Consider the following 19,998-nt stretch of genomic DNA (forward strand, 5'->3'; position numbering starts at 1 on the left):
GGCAATAAATATATAGGTACTACATATTTTTGAAGGAGTATTGAGATTAACTTGATAATAAGGTTTAGTTCTGTTGGAAAAATCATTATCACTGTAAATTGCATTCCTGTGTTCTGTGGAATTTTTGCTAAGAGTCTTTTATACTAGAATTTGTTAAGCCGAGATATTTGGGTAGATTCTGTTTTGTTTTGTTTTCTGGAAGTGGAAATGTGACATTCAGAATATACTTACAGGGCCTGTTATCCCCAAAAGTTTAAGAAGCACTGTAATTTAGACCAAGCATTATACCTAACACATACCCTCTGCATCTCTTACATACCTCACTGCATCTCTCAAACCTTGATCCCTTCCTTTATTTAACCCACTTTGTGTGTGTGTGTGTGTGTGTGTGTGTGTGTGTGGTGGTGGTGGTGGTGGTTCTGCAGATTGAACTCAGTGCCTTGTGCATGTGAGGCAGGCACTCTACCAACTGAGCTACGTCCCCAGCCCCCAACCCACTTATTTTTGCTACCTTTTCCTTAGTATTCTTCTGATCTGGAATTTAAATCTTTTGCCCATTTTCTCAGAAATTCATTCTTAAGTTTCATGAGCCTGTTCTTTCATTTATTCAAAGACTATTTAAAATATGCTTTCTTAAGACTTGTATACGTGTGAAATTCATTTTTTTTCATCCAATACTCCTCTGGTGAGAAGAGTGCTCAGTATAAACTAGTAAACATTATATTTAACTGTCTGATTTAATATAGAATTCGGCATGTTCTTTATTTATGTAATACATGTTGATGTATTTGATTTATAAGGTAATTTCATTCAGTAATTTACTTGAGTGGTCTAAACATAAATATTATTCTTGAAATCATACTGAACAAAAAGTATTGTTCTTTGAAATAATACTATTGTTTTCTGTAACTCTAATTCAAAAGAGTACTAAATTTTGGAAGCTTTTGGCTGGGTTGTATATTTAAAGAATCTTAAGTATGTCACATTTATTAGCAAGTAACAAATCTTTCATGGTTATATTTTTTAAAGTTTTCTACATTTTGCGTTTAAGTGAACTCTGCCTTGTTTAAGAAATCATTTGATTAAGTTTTAATAATTTTGCTTGTTTGATATTCAGTGGTATGTTGATTCTTGTGAAGTATATGTAACCTGTAGGTCATCATATTTAGTATGTGATCATCCTGTTGATTAAGCAAGCAAAGGTGGGTGAGTCACCTGGTATAACACCAGTTGCAGTCAAGGACGTTTTGGGTGGGGGCAGGTAACTGGGGATTAAATCCAGGGGTGCTTAACCATCGATCCACATTCCTATCCCTTTTTGTTTTTTGAGAAAGCATCTTGCTAAATTTTCTAGGGCCTCGGTAAGTTGCTGAGGCTGGCTGGTTTTGAACTTGGGATTCTCCTGCTTCAGCCTCCTGAGCCACTTGGATTACAGGCATATGGCACCATACTCAACAAGGACACTTTAATAGTTTAGAATCAGGACATAGTTCTACATGGTAGAGTGAATGCAGCAGAAGGCAGAGGACTAATTTAAAATAAGGCAAAGAACTGATTATCAAAAAAGGAATGCTCAGGCAAATTCTAGTGTCAAAAGCTCCAATATTATCAAATAAATTCTATTTGTTATGAGCAGATATTTATTATGAAAAGGTATTCCTGGAAAATAGCATAGTTTCTGATATTTTGGAATTCATAGTTTGACTGAAAAGAATACAATATCATGGAAGAAACAATTAGAAAAGAAAATAGAAACAAGTCTCATCAAATAAATCTGCAGGCCAACTATAAGTACCTTAAAAGTTAAGAATAAACCTATATTCCATGGTGTTTACTCAATTCTTTTATTTTTCGTTTCAAAAATACAGTTAATGAGTAGCCTAAATGACATAATAGCAAAGTCATTACTTTATTCCAATTTATGTTTTACTATAATTTTCATGTTATACTTTTCTTTAATATTTTAATAAGTATAAAAGAGGTACATTTCTTTATGAATAAAATATTTTATTGAAATAAATGTGAATTTATAAATAGCCATTATTTTGCTTTCTTATAAAATTGGAAGCAGTAATTATGTTTTTGTTGTAGACCATTATTCATTAGAGTTTTTGTTCATTCTGTAATAAATATATTATTCTGTTTGATTTGTAAATAGTTTTAACAAATCCTCTTCAAGAAATTTGAGGAAAGTTGTAAAATTTTTAAAAATGTGGCTGATGTTTTCTTCTAATACATGCATATATGATTTGTGCCATTACAGTGAGTGGTACAATATCTTTTATTTGGCTCTCTTCACATCATGAATATTTTCCACATAGTTTGAATTTGTCATAATCACTGCCTATAAAATATTCTGTTAAGTTGATATTCCATAATTTAGGTAACTGCATCATTATTGTTGTTCATTTCTCTCTCTTTTTTTTTTTTTTTGGTATAGTGCTGCAATGACTGTCCTCTGCATATAGCTTTTTAATATTTATTTTTTAGTTATAAGTGGACACAATATCTTTATTTTATTTTTATGTGGTGCTGAGGATCAAACCCAGTGCCTCATGCATGCTAGGCAAGTATTCTACCTCTGAGCCACAGCCACAGCCCTGAATATAGCTTTTTTAAAAAAAATTTCTTTTGGATTATTTTCTTTGGATGAATTCCAGAGTGGAAATCACTGGCTCAAAAGGCATGTTTTGCATGTGTTCATTTGCATCTACATTATACAATTTATATGCTGTCTTTTAAACAAATTTTGGAATAGTTTTGATTACCTGTTCAATTTCATTGTGTGTCCAAAGGCATATGGTTGTATCCCAGTTTAGAAAAATTGAAGTTTCTATGCTTGAAGAATAATATAATCATAGTTTTGCTCATTAAAAAGTGTTATTTTCAACATAGATTTTTTTATATTTCATAATAACCAATGTAACTAATGTTACTTTTTTTCCAGAATACATGTGATGCAGAAAAGTCTTATGAAGTGTTATTGAGCTTTATTATAAATGAATTATCTAAAGGAAAGTTATACCATGAAGAAGGAACTCAGGAGTGTGTAATGGTATGTATTTGCTAAGATGAGACAGTAGTTATTGAGTAAAAGCTTAATATTTTGTTGCCATTGTGAATATAATTTACTACATCAATTATACAATGAATTGTTCAAATTTTCTTTTTTAACTTTAGATTAGTCCTATTGCTTGGTCTCCTGAATCCATGGAAAAGTATTTACAGGACTTCTGCTTACCTTTCCTCAGAATCACCAGCCTTCTTCAGCACCACCTTTTTGGGGAAGATTTACCTAGTTGCCAGGTAAAATTTGGGGTAGTGGATAAGGAGCCTTATTTTTTTTTAATATTTATTTTTTTAGTTGTAGTTGGACACAATATCTTAATTTTGTATATTTATTTTTATGTGGTGCTGAGGATTGAACCCAGGGCCTCACATATGCTAAGTGGGCACTCTACTCCTAAGCCACAACCCCAGCCCCGGAGCCTTATTTTTATAATAAGCTATTTTTAAAAATTATGCTAATGTATAATATAATATTTATGTCTACATATGTAATTCTGACCTTATAAGTATATGTTATTCTACCTCAAAGAATAAATATTTGCTATTTTGGTATTCGTTAGCACTCACCCCTTTTTATAATATTACTAGTGTTGGATATTTGAGCAGTTTTGGATTGAATCAGTGATAATTCATTTCCAGTACTTAAATAGGTCATAGTATTTAGTTTATTGATTTATTTTTATCACTGATATGGTTTGCTTTTTAAAAATTTTTTTTATTTGTTTTAATTAGTTATACATGATAATAGAATGCATTTATGCACTTTCATATATCATACATAGATGGGATATAATTCCTCTTTTTTCTGAGTGTACATGTTGTAGAATCACATTGGTCATGCAGTCACATATATATATAAAGTAATAATGTCTGTTTTGTTCTATTATCATTCGTATCCCCACATCCCTTCCCCACCCCTCTAATCTCTTTCCTCTACCTAATCTAAGGTAACTCTGTTTTTCTCTAGTGCTCCCCGCCTATTGTGAATTAACATCCTCATATTAGAGAAAACATTCAGCCTTTGGTTTTTTGGGATTGGCTTATTTCACTTAGCATGATATTCTCCAACTCTAGCATTTGCCATAATTTCATTCTTCTTTAAAGCCAAGTGAAATTCCATTGAATATATATACCACATTTTCTTTATCCATTCATCTATTGAAGGACACCTAGGTTGGTTCCATAGTTTAGCTATTATGAATTGGGCTGCGATAAATATTGACGTGGCCGTATTACTGTAGTATGCTGATTTTAAGTCCTTTGGGTATAAACCAAGGAGTGGGATAGCTGGGTGAAATGATGGTTCCATTCCAAGTTTTCTTAGGAATCTCCATACTGCTTTCCATAGTGGTTGTACCAATTTGCAGTCCCACGAGCAATGTATGAGTGTACCTTTTTTCCTACATCCTCACCAATATTTATTGTTGCCCGTATTCTTGATGATTGTCATTCTGAGTGGAATGAAATGAAATCTCAGTAGTTTTGATTTTCATTTCTCTAATTGCCAGAGATGTTCAACACTTTTTCATGTATTTGTTGATCAATTGTATTTCTTCTGTGAAATATCTGTTCAGTTCCTTAGCCCATTTATTGATTGGATTATTTTTATATATCCTAGAGATTAATGCTTTATTGGAGGTATATGTGGTAAAGATTTTCTCCCAAAATGTAGGCTCTCTCCTCACATTATTGATTGTTTCCTTTACTGAGAAGAAACTTTTTAATTTGAATCCATCCCCTTTATTGATCCTTGATTTTACTTCTTGCACATTATGGGTCTTGTTAAGAAAGTCAGATACTAGGCCAACATGATGAAGATCTGGGCCTACTTTTTCTTCTATTAGGCATAGGATCTCTGTTCTAGTGCCTAAGTCTTTGATCCACTTTTAGTTGATTTTTGTGCAGGGTGAGAGATAGTGGTTTAATTTCATTTTGCTAAATATGAATTTCCAGTTTTGCCAGCACCATTTGTTGAAGAGGCTATCTTTTCTCCAATGTATGTTTTTAGTGCCTTTGCCTAGTATAAGATGATTGTATTTATGTGGGTTTATCTCTGTGTCCTCTATTCTGTACTATTAGTCTACAAGTCTATTTTGGTGCCAATACCATGCCATTTTTATTACTATAGCTTAGTAGTATAGTTTAAGTTCTGATATTGTGATGCCTCCTGCTTTACTCTTCTTGCTAAGGATTGCTTTGGCTATTCTGGGTCTCTTATTTTTCCAAATAAATTTCATGATTGCTTTTTCTATTTCTATGAAGAATGTCATTGGGATTTTAGTAGGAATTTCATTAAATCTGTATAACGCTTTGGGTAATATGGCCATTTTGACAATATTAATTCTGCCTGTCCAGCAACATGGGAGATCTTTCCATCTTCTGAAGTTTTCTTCAATTTTTTTTCCCTTAGTTTTCATTGTAGAGGTCTTTCACCTCATTTGTTAGATTGATTCCCAGGTATTTTATTTTATTTGAGGCTATTGTGAATGGGGTAGTTTTCCTAATTACTCTTCCAGCAGATTCATCGCTGACATATAGGAATGCCTTTGATTTATGGGTGTTGATTTTATATCCTGCTATTTTGCTGAATTCATTTATTAGTTCTAGAAGTTTTCTAGTGAACTTTTTTGGATCTTCTAGATATAGAATCATCCCATCAGCAAATAATGATAGGTGAGTCCTGGAATAAATATAATTTCTCCTCAACTCTCATATGTCTATATTTGGTACCAATTCTTGTAACAAAAGAAAGATGAAAATGAGAAAATCAAACAAGTTTATTAACATGTGCAGTGCACATCACATTGGAGAAACCTCAGTGAAAGGTAACTCAAACAAATGACTTAAAATTCTGGCTTATAAAACATCTTCAACAACGAAATAAATTTTAAAGAAGTTACACGACAGAAGAAAGCAGTTTTAGACTTTTTAGAGGTAAGATATTGTAGGAAGGGAATAAATGAATGGAGTTGGGTTTGTTTGCATATTCCTCTGATACCATATCTGAGCTAATAAGAGTTGTCTCCAGTAAAGGAGAATTTGTATCCTATCTTTAGATGGAAAGTAGGGCAGGATACAAAGAGTACAAAGAGTGATCTTCCTCAGTTTGCTTTACTTCTTACTTGCCTTTAGCTCAAAAATATTTATGTCAAAGAAGCATATTTTGTAGTGACATTCAGTTTCCTTTACAAGTAAAAGAGAGGAAATAACAAAAATCAGAGTATAAATCTTATTATAATGGATTATAATGAATTATAATGGAGAAACAGCAGAGAAAATCAGTGACTTCAAAACCTGGTTCTTTGCAAAGATCAATAAAATGGATAAATTTAGATGTCAGGAGCTCAGCTGAGCTAGGAGAGAACTGAGCTGCCATGTGTCAGAATCACCAATTAAAGAAACAAATCAAGTGTGAGTTGTTTGTTCTCTTACTGATGCCGTAAGCAGGAGGCTAAAACTTGAGAAAATGCTAACTCTCCCAGTTCCCCAGTTCCTGAAAATGCCAACTCCACCTTTCCTTGTGGAATGGCACACTGGTCAAGGTTCTGGCAGTATTATGGACTAGTGGGTTGGAGTCAGTGGGGAAAGAACAGGAGTAGAAAAGTTACTGGGGTACTAAATCATGTTGGGGAAAAGTGTCTCCAAAGTTCTCCCTGCCCATCACCACATTAAGGAGGCCTTGGCAGAGGTACCTGAAGAGACTTCTGTCCAAGGCATTTACTCCAAGAAAATAGGAGTAAATGCACTGGGACTAGGAATATTAAATATGTGAAAGAGTATAGGTAGCCAAGGTAGCCTGAGACCTTAACTGCGGTTCCTTTCAGAGACTGGAACAATGTGTAGGGAGGGCAGTTTTCTCTATGAGACTTGTCAGGAAAGCCTTTGTAATTCCCTATGGTTAGATCTGAAAACCCATGCATATATTTTTTATTTAGGAGCTAGACTTCTCACTGGATTGATATGGAAAAAGAGAAAGAAAGTACAAATTACTAATATCAGGAATTAAGGAGGAGACCTCTGTATAAACCCATTAAAATACTGTGAATAATACTTTGCCAATAAATTTGATAACTTAGATGAAATAGACAAATTCATTGAAAGGTATAACTTGCTCAAGAAGAAATAGAAAATCTGAGTGGACTGATATTAAGAAAATTGATTTATTCAACCTATATAATTATTATTCTTTCAAAAAGAATAATCAACAATAAATTCTGTGAAACATTTAAGGAAGAAATCTTATTAATACTATATAAACTTTTAGAGTAGAGGAAGATAGTACAATTCTAATCTCATTTTCTGAGGACAGTTTTATCCTGACAGCCAGATCAGGCATCACAAGAAGAGAAAACTATATCTCCCTGAACACAGAAGCAAAAAGATTTACTGTAGTATTAACAATAAAAAGAAGAATACCTCATGACCAAATGGATTTTTCTCATCTTTATTGAGGTAAATTGACAAATAAGATTTATTTATGGTGCACACTATGATATTTTGACACATGTATATTTTGTAAAATGATTACCACAATCAAGCTAATTAACATATCCACCATCTTACATAGTTATCTTATTTTTTCTGATGCGAACATTTAAGAACTACTCAACCAATTGTAAGTATACAATACAGCATTATTAATCATAATCATTATGTAATACATTAGCGCTCCAGAACTTATTCATCTTATGCCTGAAAGTTCATATCATTTGACCAACATCCCCCCATTTTTCCTATCTGCCTATCCCCTGGTAACTACCAGTCTACTCTGCTTCTATGAGTTTGACTTTTTTAGATTGCATACATAGATGGGGATCAGTATCTGTTTTTCTGTGACTGGCTTATTTAATATAGCAGAAAGTCCCTCAAATGTGTATGTATTGTAAATGACAGAATTTCTTTCTTTTTTAAGCCTGAATAATATTCTGGTATGTGTGTATCATATTTACTTTATTCGTTCACCCATCGATGGACAGTTAGATTGATTTCATATCTTGGCTAATGTGAATAATGTTGTAGCAAGTTTAGGCATGACCAAAAAGATTTATCCTGGGAATGCACAATTAGTTTAACAAAAATTAATTAATTGAATATATTAATAGAATAAATGAAAAAATTGTATGTGATCGTCTTAGTTAAAAAAAAAAAAAAAAAAGAAGAATTTGCCAAAATCTAATACCCTTTTTGGTAATTAAAAACAAAAAACAACAACAAAAAAACTTCAATAAACTAAGAATAGAACAGAGTTTGCTCAGCCTATAAAAGGATATCTATAAAAGGTACCTAGGTAACCTCATACAAATAATTAAAGACAGGAACAAGATTAGGAATCAGGCAAGGATATCTGTTCTCACCACTTTTTTTTTTTTTTTTTGTAACAGGGATTGAGCACTCGAACACTGAGCCACATCAGCCCAATTTTATATTTTGTTTAGAGACAGGGTCTCACTGAGTTGCTTAGTGCCTCGTTTTTGCTGAGGTTGGGTTTGAACTTATGATCCACTTGTCTCAGCCTCCTCAGCAGCTGGATTATAGGCATGTGCAACCAGGACTGGCCACTTGTTTTTAATATTGTACTAGATTTGCAACAAGGTATTTAGGCAAGAAAAATAAACAAAAGGTATCCAAATTGAAAAGGTAGAGATATAAAGGAAGAGGTAAAGCAATTTCTTCACAAATTAGGTAGTCTTCTATGTAGAAAATCATAAGGGGTCTTCAAAAAATTATTGGAGATAAGTTCTATAAGATTGCAAGATAGGGGCCAGGGTTGTGGCTCAGCAGTAGAGTGCTTGCCTAACATGTGTGAGGCACTGGGTTCGACCCTCAGCACCACATAAAAATAAATAAAATAAAAGTATTATGTCCAACTACCACTAAAAAAAAAATACATATATTTAAAAAAAGATTGCAAGAAAAAAGATAAAGGTATTAAAAATTCATTGTATTTCCATATATTAACAGTGAGCAATCTGAAAATAATGCAAGAAATAATTTTATTTATAATAGAGGATATGAAAATATAGTGGAATTACATTATGGCAATATGCAGTTTGATTTATAAATATGCTAAAAACCACTGAATTGTTCCTTTAAAGAATGAGTTTTATGGTAAGTGAATGTTTTAAAAAAGTGTGTGACTAAGGACTTGTATCCAGCATATATCAAAACTCATCACTCAATAATAAAATAAGAAACCCAGCACAAAAATTTATAAAATATTTGAATAAACATTTCTTGAAAAAATGTATATGAATAGCCAACAAGGAGATGAAAAATGTTCAACATGTTCATTTAAAAAGTCTAAATTAATGTCACAAGTGATAATACCAAGTGTTGGTGAGGATTTAGAGTAGCTAAATGAGTAGAATTCTCATTTTTTAATGGTAGGAATGCAAAATGATATAGTCAATTGGAAAAAGTTTATTTAAAAGTTTCTTTTAAAAATAAGCAAATGCTTACTGTACAACCCAACAATTCTATTCTTGTGTATCTTCCAAAAGAAATAAAAACATATCCATATAAAGACTAAATGTTTATAAAAGCCTAATTTATAGCGAAAAACTGACCTGAAAGTCCATGAATGAATGAATAAAATGTATTGTGTCTATACATTAGAAGACTACTCAGCAATTAAAAAGAATGCATATTGATATATACAATAACATGGATGAATATCAAAATATTATTCTAAGTGAAAGACCTGGCACAGACAACATACTGAATGATTCCATTTATATGAAAAGAAGATTAGAGCTAAAACTATAATGGCAGAAGGCAGGTTAGTGGATGCAGGAATAGGGATCAGGATCGACTTCCTGGAGCATGAGTGAATTTTGGGGGAGATTTTTCTAAAATTTTATTGATTGTGATGGTCACATTACTGCACATACACAAAAGTTAATCAAATTATACTTAAAATGGAATTTTATGGTATGTAAATTATACCTCAGTAAAATGGTTTTTAAAAAATGTCTGTAGCTATATAAATGGAGGATATATAGCTTCATTTCTAGAGATTAAGATGTTGTTATCTTTCTCAACTTGCATATAATTTTGATTTTTTATCTTTATTTTTCATTTCACATATTTTAGAATTTTGTATTTAATGTAAATAAGTCATTCACTTGTGTAAAAGTTTGTTAAATATCTGCTTTGTGCCAAACACTGGAAATATACAATTCCTATTTTCAAATAACTCACAATCTTATAAAGAAAACTAATTTATTTTTAAAGTTATTAATAGAAAACATAAGCACAAGAATAGAAGTATTTACAAGATATGGAAGGATTTATTTTATCTGAATCGAGCTGGGTGGTTTAAGGTCTCATTAAATGGGGTCAGGTAAGGTTCCCTAGGGAGGTGGAGTTTGGAGGATAAGAGGAATTGACCCAATAGACAAGGGAGAAAAAATAAGCACACTAGCTTCCTACATGGTCTTTTTTTAAAAAAATATTTATTTATTTATTTTAATTAGATATATATATATATGACAGCAAAATGCATTTTGATTCATCATATATAATTGCATCACAACTTTACATTTCTCTGGTTGTACACGATGTGGCATCACACCATATGTACAGTCATACATGTACCTAGGGTAATGATATCCATCTCATTCTACTATCTTTCCTGCCCCCATTCCCCCTCCCCACCTCTCCCTTCCCTTTACCCAAAGTTCCTCCATTTTTCCCATGCACCCTTCCTACCCCATTATGGATCAGCATCCACTTATCAGAGAGAACATTTGGCCTTTGGGTTTTGAGGTTTGGCTTACTTCACTTAGCATGATATTCCCCAACTCCATCCATTTACCTGCAAATGCCATAATTTTATTCTGTTTTAATGCTGAGTAATATTCCATTATGTATATATACAACAATTTCTTTATCCATTCATCTGTTGAAGGATATATAGGTTACTTCTACAGTTTGACTGTTGTGAATTGAGCTGCTATAAACATTGATGTGGCTGCATTTCTATAATATGCTGATTTTAAGCCCTTTGGTATAGACCGAGGAGTGGGATACCTGGGTCAAATGGTGGTTCCATTACAAGTGTTCTAAGGAAACTTCATACTGCTTTTCACAGCAATTACATCAATTTGCAGTCCTATCAGCAATGTATGAGTGTGCTTTTTCCTTCACATCCTCGCCAACACTTATTATTGTTTGTATTCTTGATAATTGCCATTCTGACTGGAGTGAGATGAAATCATAGAGCAGTTTTGATGCAAATTTCTCTAATTACTAAAGACATTGAACATTGTTTCATATATTTGTTGATCGAATGTGTATCTTCTTCTGAGAAGCATCTGTTCAGTTCCTAAGCCCATTTATTGATTGGGTTGTTTGTTATTTTGGTGTTAAGTTTTTTGAGTTCTTTATATATCCTGGAGATTAGTGCTCTATCTGATGTGCAAAAATTTGCTTCCAAAATTTGCTCCTCATTGTTTGTTTCTTTTGCTGAGAAGAAGCTTTTTCGTTTGGGTCTATTCCATTTATTGTTCCTTGATTTTATTTCCATACATCAGTGATGAATCTTCTGAAAGAGAAATTAGGAAAACTACCCCATTCACAATAGCCTCAAAACAAACAAACAAACAAACTTGGGAGTCAGCTTAACAAAAGTTGACCTCTACAGTGAAAACTACAGAACACTAAAGAATGAAATTCAAGAAGATCTTAGAAGATGGAAAGATCTCTCATGCTCATGAATAGGCAAAATTAATATGTCAAAATGGCCATACTATCCAAAGCGCTCTACAGATTCAGTGCGATTCCAGTTAAAATCCCAACATCATTCCTTATAGAAATAGAAAAAGCAATCATGAAATTCATTTGGAAAAATAGGAGACCCAGAATAGCCAAAGCTATCCTTAGCAAGAAGAGTGAAGCAGGAGGCATCACAATATCAGACCTTAAACTATACTACAAAGCTATAGTAACAAAAATTGCATGGTATTGGCACCAAAATAGACATGTAGACCAATGGTACAGAATAGAAGACACAGAGACAAACCCATATAAACAAAGTTATCTCATACTAGACAAAGGCACCAAAAATATGCACTAGAGAAAAAATAGCCTCTTCAACAAATGGTGCTAGGAAAACTGGAAATCCATATGTAACAAAATGAAACTAAACCCCTATCTCTCACCCTGCACAAAACGTAACTCAAAATGGATCAAGGTCCTAGGAATTAGACCAGAGAACTTGTGCCTAATAGAGAAAAAAGTAGGCCCAAATCTTTTTCATGTCAGATTAGGCCCTGACTTTCTTGACAAGATTCCTAAAGCACAAGAAATAAAATGGTTTTTGATTAAATAAAGAGGAATTAGGGGATATATTTTTGTGTTTCTAAGAGTGACTAATTTCTTTAAAAATCAATTTTCAGGGTATATGTCCTTGGATCACTGATTTCTCTATTCTTTTATTAGTGAGTAGAGCTTCAGATTGCCTGCCTTTTAGATCTCTCAGGTTTTTTAAAATCCATCCCCTACTTTTTTAATGCACTTTGTTTTACACTCCTTGTGAGTCCAAGCAAATTATTTAGCATTGCTTTTCATGAATTCTACATTTTTATTGTTGTTCTTTATCTACATTGACCATATATACCCTTTAAATCAAAGCAACATTCTTTTTGCCCCAAATTAACTTTGCTTTCATTGAGTAACTAGTTTCTGTAGATGGGCTATTCATTATATATGTAAATATAATTATTTAAAAAAATAAATGTACAAAAGAAGCAGATGCTGTGACATTTATGAAAAATATTTGAGTATGTCTTGATATAACAGTGAGGAGCTGTTTCTTTTCTTCTTGTTCCTCCTGTTGCCCTTAGTTGACTCAGTTAAGAAAGTTTTCTTCCTGTCCCAAAGTAATTGATGAGGATGACACTTAAAATACCTATAATAGAAAATGTTCTTGATTAAATATCTTGAGAATTCTCTATTTCATGTCTAAAAGGAAGAAGAAGAATTTTCAGTTCTTGCCAGTTGCCTGGGACTTCTGCCAACATTTTACCAAACAGAACATCCTTTCATCAGTGCCTCGTGTCTGGAATGGCCAGTTCCACCATTTGATATTATAACTCAGTGGTGTTTTGAGATAAAATCATTTACTGAAAGACATGCAGAACAAGGAAAGGTATGTAAAAAGAGTGGTATTCACTTGCCATAGTGGTGGTATGCTAATAGAAAATAAAGGACTTCAGGTCATCTTGGCAACATTTGTTAGACTGGTTAAATTGAAAAAGTGGTTTACTCAGATAAATTGCATTTTATAGTGTAAAATTTTAGAATGTACAAAGAAATAGTTCTTTTAATAAAGATAAGGTATTAGGTGTTATTTGAAGTTTGTTTTTGGTCAGCAGATTTTTATAGCACTAGACCTGAAAGATACAAAGGAATTTTAAGGTAAACAGGGAACTTGAATTTTTATTTGAAGGAGAACTATCTTACATTTTAAAAAGAAAAAAAAATGATTTAGACTAGCAAATCTAAAATATCATGAATAACTTGAAAATGTGCTGGGTCTCTGTTGTCAGCTCAGTGGATCAAAGGGTTTGCATTGGAGACAAGTGAGTTGAGAGCAGAGTTGGGGCAGTAGTGAGTAAGCTGTGAGTGCCTTGATTTTGTGCACAGACTTTTCTTCTATAGTATTATAGTTTGAGAAATGGAATAATATGATGAAAATAGTATTCTAGGGAAGTATTTCTAGTGTGTTTCTAGAGTAACTGGGATTACAAGGGAGTATCACCCACCTGCTCATCTTCATTTTATATCACTTCTCTGCCACAACCTTGCTTAAATCATAAAATAATGTTTCTTAAATAAGTATTTCTTATTTAATTTTCTGACTGAAAATTAAAATAAGGAGAATAAAGAGAGAGGGAAGCAAGAAATTATTTAGGTGGTAAAAATCTGAACTATTTTTATAGTTAAAAATTAGAATGTAACTAATGCAAGAGACATTCAAGAGAAATATATAGGACTGGGTGGCCAGATGTATGTGACTTTAATAAATTGAACTCAAATCAGTAGGAGAACAGTGACTAACGTAGTTCTGGTAGGAACAGGCTTAAACACAATAGGCAATGGAACACCAATGCCTATTGAGGAAGATAATATACCATGGCACTCAGTGACCCTCACTATCTGACTTGCCTTTCTGTTCCTCCCACCACCACCACCCCTGCCTTTAAAATGGTACTGGAGAATAAGCCCAGAAGCATTCTGCCTCCCAGACCTTTTTAAAAATTTTTACTTTGAGACAGGGTCTCAGTAAGCTGCTGAGGATGGATGGTCTGAGGATGGCCTCAAACTTGAGATCTTCCTGTCTAAGTCTCTAGAGTAACTGGGATTACAAGGAAGCACCACTAACATGCTCATCTTCATTTTATATCACTTCTCTGCCACTACCTTGCTTAAATCACAAAAGAATATTTCTTAAATATGCTATATGTTGTTAAACTTTGGTAGAATTGTTTTTTATTACTTTTTTTTTTTTAATCTAAGACAATCTTCCTGCCCATCTCCTCTTTGAGACTTAGTGCTGAGATAAATGTTACCTCTTCTGTGAAGACTGGTCTGATAGTTCATCTTCCTTTACAGTTTTAAAGCCCTCCTTCTATAATGCTATTCAACTGTACTTGTGTCACTTTGTCTAACAGTTGGTGTATTGATTATACTTATTTTCTCTAATTCTTTTTGTGCTGGGGATCAAACCCAGAGCCTTATGCATGCTAAGCATATATTCTACTGCTGAGTTCACAACCAGCCCCCATTGATCACATTTATATCTTTAATGTGTCTAACTGGAGGCTTTACAAAGCAAGAAGTCTTATTTATTCTTGTATCCCCAGTTTCTAGAAAATGCCTGATAAAGAGACTGGTAACCTAATATATATTTGTGGAATAATTAAGTGGTAGGATGGTATCAGTGGCAGAAATAGAACTGATGAAAGAGTAGCCAATTTTCAGGGAAAATGAGAATTTTAATTTTGAACATCAAAAAGAAAAAATATTTTATATGGAGATATCAGATTAGACTTAATTTTTAAAATATTGAAGTGAATAATAAAGTCAAGGTAAGCATAAATAATAAATGTCTCTTTTTTACTGAATTTTTTAAAAGAGATACCATCTCATCTTATTTATTTATTTTTGTTAGAAAAAAGAGAGGGAGCTGTAGGTATTGTAGCTTGTACTTCTATAGTAGAGGTTGTGTGTTAGTATGTGTGTGACACCCTGGAAAATTTTCAATCTCCGCCAAGGGAAAGGGAAATTCAAGAACTAATGGAACTTTGTATATTATGTATACAAATCTTTTTCCTGCCTAGGAAATTCTTTATTCATGGATTTTAACTAGAATTGAAGATATACATATACATATAAATATATATTTTTTTAATGTCCGAAAATCTAGGAGAAATGACTTGGAGTAAGAAAGATATGGTTATAATTGTGGAACCAGGGCAAAAGAAAAGTGATTACATACTCAAATTTTTTGGTCTTCATATTAATGATGTTAAAACAAGTCTGCATTTCAGAAGAATGATTGTTGGTATGAATATTGATTAAAAAATAAAGAATTTATCATTTAACAATACTAAATCTTTTTGTAAAATTGAGTGGCAGTTATTTGTCTTAGAGTCTTAGAGTAAAAGACATTTATTTTTGCTAATGCAGAATTCTTACTGGTGGTTTAAGTGCACGCCCATCGCTTCCATACTCTTGTCCTTCTTCATTCTTTTCTATTACTAACTCTGACCCTGATTTTAGGTTAACCATATTCCCGCCCGCCAGGAATTTAAAATTTGAATAGAAGCACTTAGCAGAATAAATGGTAATAGGAATTTAATAATCCAACAATACCTTTGAAAGATAGTCTATGAATGACTGTTTCCGAATTTTACTACCAGATAGGAATTTTTTTTGTTGTTGTTGTTTGCAAACAACAAAATCAAGTTCTGAAATAAGATAGGAAAACAAAACAAAAGTAAACCACAACAGAAAAAATGGGATTCATTAGAAGCATACTGAATACTGTGTAGAAATGTAGAAGAGTTGAATTGCCATCCCTTGGGGAGAAGAGAAACCATGAAGACCTCTGGTCTGCTTTCTTGGAAGTGTTGCCATTGGATGCCTCTACCTCAGTTACTTTTCTTCCTTCCATGAGTGTGCTGAAGACTCAGATTCCTGGAGAGAGAATCTGATGGACCTAACTCAAATTATATTAACACTTCTGTGTGGGATAGGATCTTGTGCTGAGGGCAGCCCCATCAGGATTAATATGGAGCAGAAAAGGAGGTTAGTTTCTTAAAAAAAAAAAAAAAAAAGAAAGAAAGAAAAAAAAGAACACCACCTTATAATGTTGTTAACTTAAGAAGGCAGAAAAAGATACAAGGCAGATTTAAAGAACAAACTGATGGCCCACTGCATTTGCAAGTTACCTGCCAGCATATATACATCTTCGTATTTATAGTTTCACTTTTCCCACTGTCCCAAATGATTTAGTCTTCACATTTGCAACTTCAAATGTATCTATGAATTTTCCAAATATGGAACCTGAGATCCCTGTATTCATAAGCTCTTGAGAGATGTCCATCATGCCTCTGGAAATTTTTGTGTAGCACCTCCATATCCTGAATTCAATAGTCAAAGAGAGGAACAGAGAATGAAAATGTTTCAAAAAACATGACACAGTAAACAAGAAAATTTGCAACTAGTCATAAAGTTGCAGCCAGTATACAGTCATATATATTTGACTTTTTTCTTTCACCTTCTTTGACCAGCTCCTCAAATGATTAGATTTGTTTAAGAACGTGACCCCAACTTTATTCTGAGAGGTCTAAGCTTCTGGACTTGTTCCATCTTGCTAATATAAAGTTGTAATCATCTTGTGTAAAAATGTTACCTTTTAAGTTCCGAAATAGTCCTACATGGCGATAGTCCCAAAGTTCCATAATACTGCTTTCAATTATATGGCAGTGTTTTTATTCTTTTTGGTACTCAGTGACAGTTCCTGCAGACAATACTGTAAGCCATTTCCATTTCTTCTACTACAAGACATTCCCATTAGTTCTGCTAGTGATATGAGGAACTTAGAATAGTCAGATGACATTTAGATACTGATTCAATGAAACTATTATAGTATATACTTCCTTAGGTACTAAATTCACAGAGGACTCCAGTACAGCAGTGAAGCAGATTCTTTTTTCTTCTTCCCTCTATTCCTTCCTTCCTTTCTATTTTTGTTGTGATGGGGATCAATCCCAGGGCATCATGCATGCTAGGCAGGTACCCTACCACTGAGCCATACTCCCAAACCAAAGCAGAAATTTAGGACTGAATTTTTAGTTAGAGGTAAGATGATGACTTTCCACCTCCTGTTTTCCATATCTATACATTCTAGCTGTGAGAAAGAAAGATCACTTATATATACTGGTTGCTATTTAGAGCATATACTTCATTGTACAGGTGTTTTCTTCCAGCTAATAATCAGTTTAGTAGTTTATCATTTAGAAGTACAATAATTTCTTCAGATAATTGAGTATATATTAAGTTTCATGAATTCCATGGACATCTATCTATTGTCTTACATCTTTCTTCATAAAGGAAATTCTTTGATTACATTATTGTATAGGCTACAAGGTAATGCTCAAACAAACTGATAAAAGGGTTAAATTTGGGGGGAAACATTGCTGTCTCTTCTGCTTAATGGAAGGGTTCCAGTATAATCAATTCATTACAGAGTATGTCATCTTTGGGGCCTGGGTTAGGCACTGAGTATTGGCAAATGAACTATTATAAGCCCACTTATCCTTACTTGCATGCTTACTTTATCCATGAACTCATTGATAAATAACAACCTAGCCACTTGGTTACTCTACTGATTTAGTTGATTATGGCTGGCTGTAGATAATGTAAGATGAAGATCACATAAGTTGACAGTCATTCATACAGTTTCTTAATATAATGGATTCACACACATTTGATCTACTTTAAGTGTGAATAGAGTAATACCTAGGAAAAATTGATGCTCTTGCCTGTATTTTTCTACAACCCTAACTAAGCTCCCCCGCCCCATATAAAGGAGGAAATTTATTACAAGAATTGTAGCTCCCAGTACTGTGGATATAAATGATCTTAATAGTTTGAAGTATAACAAATTTTACATATTTTAGGAAGGAGATTCTAAGTTATGAAGTATTAAAATATAAAAAATGAGTTATAATTGTGAATTTCCTTAAAAAGGTCATGAATTGTTTGAAAATTAAAATAATAATAATAGGGGAATCAATAGAGTAGAGCAAGCAGATCAGGGGAAGGGAGAGGTGCTAGAGAATGAGTTTGATTAAATTATGTGCATATATGAATATGGCATAACAAATCCCACTATTATATATAGTCATAATGTATCAATAAAAATAAATTATAACTGTTTAAAACTTTTGCATTAAACATGTTAAAAGACAAATATACCAAGATAAATAGTCATGCATGCTGGAGATATTAATATTTCACTTTTAAAATAATAACAAGTTTATGTTATAGGGTGCTTAATCTAAAAAATTACATCTGTTATAAATGAAATCTGCATGAAAATAGAGAATGGTAATTGTTGAAGTACTATTTTTATCAATTGTAAAGTAGAAAAAAGGTATAGCAATAAATATTCACATTTTTGGAAGCAGATTTTCCTTTTTTTTTAAGCCCTTTTTTAAAAAAAATAAACATTTTGTGTTAGCATCTTAAATACATAAGACTAATGACTATTCTTGGATGTTTTAGGCTTTGCTTATCCAAGAATCAAGATGGAAATTACCGCACCTATTACAGTTACCTGAGAATTATAACACCATTTTTCAGTACTACCACAGAAAAACCTGTAGTGTCTGCACCAAGGTTCCTAAAGATCCTGCTGTTTGCCTTGTTTGTGGTACTTTTGTATGCCTGAAAGGACTTTGCTGCAAGCAACAAAGTTACTGTGAATGTGTATTGGTAAGCAGTAGTACAAAATTTATGAAAACTTAAATCTCATGAAAATTTGGTACATGGGGTCAAGTCAGCTCTTCAAATTTAACTAGTCTTTGAGTTAAACACAATATATATATAGATCGATAGATAGATATAGATAGATATATAGATAGATGGAATGTGTGTTTTGTTTTGTTGCTTTTTAATTCAGTAGAAGAATAAAAAAAAAAACTTCAAGGCTTTAAGTGGGTAAAACCTTTCTTAAAAACAATTCCAGTTCTACTCCTTTCTCCTATTGTCTTTTTTAAAAATATATTTTTTAGTTGTTGTTGGACCTTTATTTTATTTATGTGTATGTGGTGCTGAGAATCGAACCTAGTGCCTAACACACATTAGGCAAGCGCTCTACCACTAAGCCACAACCCCAGCCCGCTCTCCTATTATCTTTTAATGTTACATTTAAATGTGCTATGAAACAACATTCTTCTATGTTATGGAGGATTCTAGCTTCTAAATTACGTTGGCTCTTAATTGCTTTCCTAGATAATCCTTACCCCAATTCTTCCTAATGTATTAATAATAATATATTGGGAATTGGGTTATAAATTTAAGATAGATGTGATCTTACTTAAAAATATCTTTGTGTTATTTAGAAAGCATTTAAAGACAGTCTTGATTTTGTTATAAAGTTCATTGATTATCAAATGAAATGATATATTTTAAAATTTTCAGCATTCTCAGAACTGTGGTGCTGGAACAGGCATTTTCCTTTTGATCAATGCATCAGTGATCATCATTATTCGAGGTCACCGCTTCTGCCTCTGGGGTTCCGTGTATTTGGATGCTCATGGAGAAGAAGATCGGGATCTTAGGTTAGATCTGCATTAATATATCCATTGTTTTGATGAAATTTGGTCAGTAAGAATCAAAGTGCCATTTCTGAAT

At 32.8% G+C, this 19,998-nt stretch overlaps 1 protein-coding gene across 8 annotated transcripts in view; it reads left to right on the forward strand.

Annotated features, from left to right (window-relative positions):
• Positions 1-19,998, forward strand: part of Ubr3 (ubiquitin protein ligase E3 component n-recognin 3) — a 226,280-nt gene that overhangs the window by 203,675 nt on the left and 2,607 nt on the right. For 7 of the 8 annotated variants that reach the window (XM_015479299.2, XM_015479298.2, XM_015479300.2 and 4 more), the window contains 5 exons: positions 2,948-3,055; positions 3,181-3,306; positions 13,040-13,219; positions 18,868-19,077; positions 19,786-19,925. In XM_015479299.2, coding sequence (XP_015334785.1) covers positions 2,948-3,055; positions 3,181-3,306; positions 13,040-13,219; positions 18,868-19,077; positions 19,786-19,925 — 764 coding nt within the window. Of the gene's footprint in view, positions 1-2,947; positions 3,056-3,180; positions 3,307-13,039; positions 13,220-18,867; positions 19,078-19,785; positions 19,926-19,998 lie in introns of those variants that run through there. The other variant, XR_007350982.1, reaches the window with a different exon arrangement.

This window comes from Marmota marmota, unplaced genomic scaffold, assembly GCF_001458135.2.
Source record: "Marmota marmota marmota unplaced genomic scaffold, marMar, whole genome shotgun sequence".
Classification (NCBI taxonomy): Eukaryota; Metazoa; Chordata; class Mammalia; order Rodentia; family Sciuridae; genus Marmota; species Marmota marmota.